At 43.1% G+C, this 8,004-nt stretch overlaps 1 protein-coding gene across 4 annotated transcripts in view; it reads right to left on the bottom strand.

The window, feature by feature from the left end:
* Nucleotides 1-1,711: 1,711 nt before the first annotated feature.
* IQSEC3 (IQ motif and Sec7 domain ArfGEF 3) overlaps nucleotides 1,712-8,004 on the bottom strand; it is a 159,699-nt gene continuing 153,406 nt past the window's right edge. Inside the window, exon 14 of one of the 4 annotated variants that reach the window (XM_052000634.1) lies at nucleotides 1,712-7,663. In XM_052000634.1, coding sequence (XP_051856594.1) covers nucleotides 7,223-7,663 — 441 coding nt within the window. In that variant the 3' untranslated portion in view covers nucleotides 1,712-7,222. The remainder of the gene's footprint in view (nucleotides 7,664-8,004) is intronic. The other 3 variants (XM_052000635.1, XM_052000637.1, XM_052000636.1) reach the window with 3 other exon arrangements.

Genomic DNA, 8,004 nt, shown 5'->3' with positions numbered 1-8,004 from the left:
CTCAGGCCTTTCAGAGAACTCCATTTCTGTTCAACCTGGGCCAAATTATGTGACCTCAGGGATAGTTCAGTGGAGACACGAACTCAATTCTTAGGTCACTTAATCCTCAAGAAGAAGCTATGCTTTCCCCAAGGCCTCTCCTGACATTTCTAATTTCCTAGGAAGGAGGTATGCTAATTCTGCCATTTCAAAGCCGATTCTGGATTGGCATAGGGATTGATGTATGAATTCATACATGATCGTGTGCACATTATATGGGTTGTCGGGTGATATGTCCTGGCTTAAAGTATCTATTGCCTTATGGCAAAATCCTGAAATGATCTTGATTGTCCCAAAGCTGCCTTCTGTCACAGTTAGGGGATCAGCACAGTTGGTCTACTGATGGTAGGAAAGTAAAATATCCTGCAAATGGGACTATCAGTCCATTTCTTTTTGAGGCTGCCAGTAAGCTTCAGATAAATGTAAAGAGTCTATACTGTTGTTCACCTGATTTTTTAATATACTGTGTAAGCAGAACTGTGTGTGGGTTGATAGGAGAAAGAAGAAAGAAAGAGAAATAGGAGGCACAGTTAATAAAGTGCCAGATCTGGAGTCAGAAAGATCTGAGTTCAAAGGAGGCCTCAGACAGTAGTTTTGTGACCCTTGGCAAGTCGCTTAAATTTGCCTGCCTCAGTTTCCTCAACTATAAAACAGGGATAATAATAATATTAGCACTTAACTTTCAGGGTTGTTATGAGGATCAACTGAGACAATATTTGTAAAGTCCTGATAGCAGGACTGGCACTCAGTAGGCAATTAAATTCTTGTTCTCCTTTCTCCCTCTTTATGAGAGAAATATATGGTTTTGAGAGTATGATATCCTTGTGTGGCTTTCTCTTTGTGTGTGTGTGTGTGTGTGTGTGTGTGTGTGTATTTCCCCTTATCCTGGAGAAGTTTTATGCATTGGACTTTGCTATAAATCTCCTCAGGTGTCAGGCATAGAATATATTAAAGAGACAATGATGTGACTGGTGACAGCTTGACAGCCCCTTCTAAGCTCTTCCTTATTCTCTCGGTAATATGATGCCCTTATTGTGAGTGGTATGAGACCCTTATAGTCAGTGGTTACAGTCTCCCAACACTTATTCCTTCCTGACCTTTTATTTATATCTTCTCACCCACCCCTACCTCCCTTCCCCCAACACCTTGGTCCCTGTGACAACTGAGCAAAAATTGACAATTTTTATATTTTCAAAGCCATGTATTCTATTTTTGATTCTACTTTATGGGAACAATGTCTATATCTGTTATATTTCTTTTTTCCCTTTGGTTGAGGGAATGGGGGGAATAGCATTAGAGAGTCAAGGATTATATGACTCAAAAATCTACTATGTTCCCAATAACTAATTGGACAAGAATGAACCTGGGATTATAAATGAATGAGTGAATTATTCAGGAGGCTGTACGATTCTTGACAAAGACTTCCGTTTTGTATGTTCAGTGCCACACGGTGGGTGCAACAATAAATAATACTTGAACTGCATTGAATTGCCATCCAGAGCATTCGGGTAGGCAAATTACAAGCTGTTAGAGGTGATCTTGAATGAGCGATACCAATTTCTCCTGGGATCAGAAAGGATCTGGATTTCATGACATGGAGCTTCCAAACTTGAGATTATGGAGTTAAATGAGAATCAAAGAATCATAGATCAACATAGAATAACTTAGAAAGTCTAGGCAGAAATGATTTTCTTTTATTTGTGTCTTATTCTGATAGCTTTTTTTCTAAAGGTATATATTGTCTTTTCTTTGTAGATAAAACAAAGAGGCATGATGTTGTAGCATAGGTGGGGGGCAGTAGGCAGCCCCACCAAGCATGTAATTTGTTTTATAGCTATTACTAGACTATAAGTTCCACAAAGGCAAAAATCTTCTATCAAAAGAATCTCCTCCATTGCTCTGTACAAAGTACTAGGTAAAAGTTGATTCATTTAAATTTAGTATTTGCTTTGGCCTTCTAGCCCCTCTAGCCTTGACCGCTGACACTTCTTCATACTCAGTTTCCATCAATCATGTGGAAAACTGGCCTTCTTTCCTTCCCACCCATTCTATCCCCGTTAAGGAGAGTTGCGTTCCCCACGGTTGAGGAGAAAGGAAGAAGACAAGAAAACATGGTTTGCGCAAGTGACATATCTCAATATAATTTCTAAAACTCTATGATTTGAACAGCTAAAATACCTCTGGGCTATTTTGTTACAAAATATTTGCCATTTGGATTCTTTAATGGTGTTGTCACCCTGCCTTTCCCCAGAGAGGCTTCTCTCTTTGGGGGTGAAGGGTGGCAAGGACATATATGTACAGCAGGACACAGAGACGGGCGGATGCCTACACCTAGGCTGCTGGGTTCTGTTGGCTATAGAGAAACATTCAGATGGGTTGTGCAAAAGCAGGGTCAAGAGTTGCTGTGGTAGGGAGGACTCTAAGGGCATGGTAAAGTTAGGAGAGAGACAAACTGATGTCCGGCTCAGACTTCACCTCCCTGCGTCTCTCTTTCCTCCTCTGTAAAATCTGGGGTGGGATGGTTTCCAGGATCCTTACAGCTCTAATTCCTACATCCCTGTGATTGTCAGAGTCCTGCCTGGTAATGGAGGAGTGAGGGTGAATGGGAAGGATAGCCTGGGCATTTCCCTGGTGGAAACTGATTTTCAGTTTTTACTCTAGCATTGGTGTTGGGCTTGACTGATTCACATGTGATTGTGAGCACATTAGGTGGGTTATGGAGCAGCAAAGCTGCTTTTCTTCTCTAGAATCAGAAACAGATAAGGACAAGTAAGGGTGATGAGAGTGGTACTATTCTTGCTTAGTATCCCATAGTTAAACAACACTTATCTCTTTTAGATGAAGCGGATCAAGAACGCTGTGTGAATCTTGGTGTTTGGTCAAGGATTCGAGGTGCATGTGACTCTGGGGGTAGGGCAGGAGGGGAGGAAGATCTACTTGGAAGGATATTTTAAGAGCCATCCCTGAATGAGTGCTCCTGGAAGTATTCTGCACTAGCCCTGCCTCAGGTACAAAGTTGGTGCTCTTGTAGAGCTTCTAGCATGGGGGAGGAACAACCCGAGTCCAATGCTGCAGGATGGATCAGATCTCAGGGAACTCAGCTATGGGCAGTTGGTGACAATGGTGTAGATGTGGTAGGATGTAGGATGTTCACTGTTGTGGGCAGAGGGGGAGGGAAATCATAGAGTTTTACATAAAGATGCTGTCTGTCTACCTTTCAAGAGTGTAAATGAAGAGGGTTACTTTGTGTAGGATGTAGACATTGCCAGCAGCTCACAGTTGGCCTGTGGTCCAGATTTCTGGTGACGTTCAGCTTTTTGCCTTTTGTGATTCTTGAATACTATTCTCACTTTGGAGATTTTCTACATGACTTGGGACTACCCATATGCCTTAAAATGGGATATCCATTCATGTAGAAAAGAACTCTGGGGACAGTGAGCTGAATGGAAACCATGCCATACAGCATCAGTTCAAGTCTAGGAATACTTAGTCTGGAAAAAAAGAGATTTGGAGTGAAAGGAGAAATGGGGACAGGATAACTGTCTTCAAGTATTTAAATCTCAGAGGGCAAGAATAGAGGTAATGGGTGAAAGTTGCCAGGAGGCAGTAAGAAACTCAACAATTAGTGCTGTCCAAAAGTGGAAGGAGCTTCCTCAAGAAGTGATGAGTTCTCTCCTCGCTGGAGGTCTTCATGTGGCTACTGAAGGAGTACTTGACAAGGAAACTATAAAAGGGAGTTTCCATCAGATATGGGACTAGAGAGCCTCTAAAGTTCCTTCCAAATTTTAGATTTTGTGATTTCTTTTTTATGTAGTGGGAAAAAAAGCAGTGAGAGGTAGTGTGCTACTTAGAAAAGGGCAGGAGTTTTGAAATTGGAAAACCAGGGTTCATATCTCACATCAGCCACTTATTGTTTGTATGATGTTTCACAAATATCTTATGTCCTCCAAGGATCTCCATTTTCCCCACTGATAAAATTAGGGCATTGGAATTGTTGAACTCTTAAAGTTTCTTCCAGTTTAAAACTTAAGAACATTATATTTTGGGGTCAGAAATCTTAGATTCTAGCTTCTCCACTTTATAGTTATGTGATGTGAGGTAAGTCAGTCCATCACTCTACACCTCAATGACAAGGGTTTCCCACCCTTACCAAGGGCCATTTGATTATTTATAATATCATTCATGGGCCATATAAAATTATCAACTTATAGAACTCAAGCCATGGGAGCTTGTTATGTTGCTAGTTTCATCTCAACATTGTCTATGGTTGCCTCGACAGGGCAAGACCAACTGATCTCACAGTTCTTATAAGGCCCAGAGGCTGGACATTTCCCATCTCTGATCTATGACATGGAGTAGGATGAGATGGCCTCTGAACTCCTTTCAGCACTCAAGATCTATGTGGCTATGATTTTTTTTTTCCTAGAGAGAGGAAATGAGGAAGAGTGGAGAAAGAAAGAACCTTTAGGAATTCAAAACTGCCAGAAAATTTAGAGGCTATTGGAGAGCTTCAGTGTCATGAATCTAGGGAGGAGGAGAAGACACTATAGATGGTCACTTTGATTCCTTAAAGTATTAGAAAAACCAGGATTTGGTCAAAGACGAAGGGGAGAGAGAATAAACACCTGTATTAATCTTCCAGTCTCTGTCCCTTAAACATGATTCCACATGATACTTTGCTGTTCTCTAGTGCATTTATAAATCTTTCTAAATTCCAGTCGGATCAAAGAATTTATTTCTCTATACTCTATCTGATCAGGGGTCATTCAGCCTTTTCTTGAAAGAGGAACCGAAACTCCTCCCAAAGAAACTTGTTTCACTTTTGGATAAGTCTATGTGTTTTCTAACAGTTCCAGATTTTCCTATTTGCAACTTCTACCTATTATTCTTAGTTTTGTCCTCTGGTGCTCAACATAGTAAATAAAATTCTTTACGCACATATAACCCTTCAATAGTTTTCATGTATCACTTATCTTTTTTTCCAGGATAAAAGTTCCCAGTTCCTTCAACTAATCCTCATATAACATATTCTTGAGGCCCTCTGCCTCAAGTTGTCTTCCTTGGGACATTCCAGACTGCTTATTCCCTTGTTAAATATGGCAGCTATAATTGAACACAGTATTTTTGCTATTATATGTCTAGGGGAGAGTACATTATCTTCTTCCCATCCCAAGATCCCAAACTTCTTTTCACAAAGCCTAAAATTATTATAGCTTTTTGGGGGGAGGTGTTCACATTAAAATTGCAATTCAGGAACCTCCTTAATTGTCGTTTTTAATATAAATGGCTATCTGGCTAAACCCACATCTTGTACTTGTGAGGTTCATTTTTTTAAAAATTTGATTCAATATGGCCCAATATTTTAGGCTATAATCTTTTTTTCATGACTCCACTCATATGTCCTAATTCTAATTGATCCCCTATTTATTACTCTTTTGCATTAGCCATTGCCCCAACTCATCTTCCCTCCACCCTTCTGGTTCTGCTTCCCATTTATAATTCTTTCACATTATCCCATTGTTCCTTGGTAAAACTATCCCCTCTCCATCCCAATGTGGACATCTAAATTTCCACCCTTTAAAAGTGATTCCTGCCTTGCTGCTCCATCAGTGGATGGAGTAATCCATACTTAAACTGAAGAATAATTTTCGAAGGATTGAGGTAGGAAGAGGGAAAGAAGAACTTCTCTTTACAGAGCCCTATACTGGGATAGGTTGGGATTCATAAGAAATGAAAGACAGGGTCAGATAAAAGAGGAAGGGAATTAGGGCAAAGGAATCAGAAACAGATTTGGCTGAATGTTATAGAAACAGGGATGATGACATCAGGGCCAGAAGCAACTAGGTAGAATCAGTGGCATCTAGGCTGTTCATAATAGAACTATGTCATCTGGATGGAAGTTATTCAGTCTTACTCTAAACCTCTGTTGCTTTGGCCCTGATCCAGTCCCAGTACAGTGGGAGCTGGGATTTTGGAAGAAACTAATGGGAGAGGGCTCCCATCTACTAGCTATAGGTAGGATCATCTTACCCCACAAGTCACTTTTCTATTGAGTCTCAAAGATGGAGGTGGGGTGAGACAGATTTTTTTATGATTTAGTAGAAAACACATTGATTTTAGATTCAAGGGACCTGGATGTATGTCCTGACACTAGCTATGTGCCTATGGCAATGCAATTAATTAAGCTCCCTGAGCCTCAAATTCTTCACCTGTAAAATGGGGACAAAGCTTACATTTCTAAATTGACAGGTTTTCAAGAGGAAAAACACTTTGTAAACCATAGAGTGCCATAGAGATGGGAGCTCTTACTATTATTCTACAAAGGACAATTTTTCTCTAAGGGAATCACAACTTGGAAGAGCGTACTGGTCTAGAGTAATGACCAAAGAAAGCTATGAAGTGTTTTCTGAAGGGTCTCATAAATTTGTATCTATTACGTGTAGTTTTGCCTGAAGGCAGAGGGGTAGACTAGCTGTGTCTTAAGAGGTCCTGTCTAGCTCTGTGGTCCTATGAGCTAATTTTGGTTAATCATGTGAAGTATAGAGGGGCTGATTCTCTAAGGGGAGGAGGGACACCCCAACAGCACAGTTATGCTTACTCCCGTAAGTGCCCTACCAAGGAAGCCTTCGGTCATGAGCCATGTCTGGGTCTCCCCCCTCACTTGCCTGCCCCAACTAAAGTCAGAGAACAATGACTCCAGTCCCACCCATCCTTCACCTTTTGCAGAGGGAGAAGGGAAGGGGAGGGTGAGAAATGGAAAAACTGACTTTTTCCTCCATTTGAATTCCTGGTTGGGAGTAAACTTGATGTCCAAATTGCGATTTGGGGGGGAGCAGAAAGAGAAAACTGGTGGAGGAAAAAGGGACCTTCCATTCATGACTAGGATATAAGGAGACAGGGAAGAGTGACACCTGAGGTGGGTTTCCCAGGTATTCTCAGCAGAGGCAGTAGGTTTGAGGGGAGAAGTGGGATTGGGAGACCGAGGTACCATTGATCTTTTTTTTCTTTAAAAAGTTACTGTGGTCATTAGTCAGGAACTAAGCATATCTGTTGGGATGGGGAGCCATCGGGGAGAGGGGCTCCCAGGAGAGGTGGGGGAGCACAGGGGGAAGTAACTTTGTGCTGTGGGGGAGAGCCAGGTTTCCAAGTGGGCGGCGGATGAGGGGAAGGGGAAGAGCAGTGGTTACACCAGGCTTCTGGAACCACTGGAATACCTCCTTTGCTGGAGCAGAGAGCCTGGAGGGCAGTACTGGTGTGGATGGTTGTAAGGGGGAGGCGGTGGGGGCAAGGGGGGCTGGTGGATGATCTTGACGGGGGTGGCAGGGCCCCGAAGGGGAGTGGAGCTGCAGGAGTCAGAGGAGGAGGCGTAACAGGTGAGCGCCTGGCTCAGGAGGGGCTCCATGCGGGCCAGGCACGGCTTGTCCAGGACAATGACTTTGACAATCTGCTGGCACTGCACCAGGGTCCCTGGGGGGGTGGGTGGCGGTGGCGGCAGCAGGTCCCTTGGGGAATTAGGAGGCAGGCCTGGCGACGATGGCGGCGGCGGTGGCGGCAGCGGCACTCCCCTCTCGGGCCCCAGCCTGGAGTTGTGCTGATACGTTTGAAGCCTGTTGTGAATTGACACCTAGTTTAGAAACAGCCAGAGAAGCATGACATGTTACATGACCAATTCCCAGCTGCTAGGACTGGCTACCCTAAGCCTCCCCCCTTGCCCACTCCCCCAGCCCCATCCCGCCGCTTCTGCCCCACCATTTCCCCGCTGCCCTTGGAGTCAGAAGATTTCAGTTTAAGGACAGGTTTTGCTTCTTACTAACTGACTGAGCTTCATCAAGTCTCTTCTCTCAAGATCTCATTTTCCCCACTGTAAAAACTGGGGGTTGGACCAGAATTCTAGAGTCTCCTCCAACTTGGAAACCCTACCTATGATCCTCCCTTCCTTGTTCCTTTACTGGTAGGCTGGCTAGA

This window comes from Antechinus flavipes, chromosome 5, assembly GCF_016432865.1.
Source record: "Antechinus flavipes isolate AdamAnt ecotype Samford, QLD, Australia chromosome 5, AdamAnt_v2, whole genome shotgun sequence".
Taxonomy (NCBI): Eukaryota; Metazoa; Chordata; class Mammalia; order Dasyuromorphia; family Dasyuridae; genus Antechinus; species Antechinus flavipes.
The sequence above is the reverse complement of the archived record's forward strand: the minus strand, read 5'-3'. Positions and strand labels throughout refer to the sequence as shown.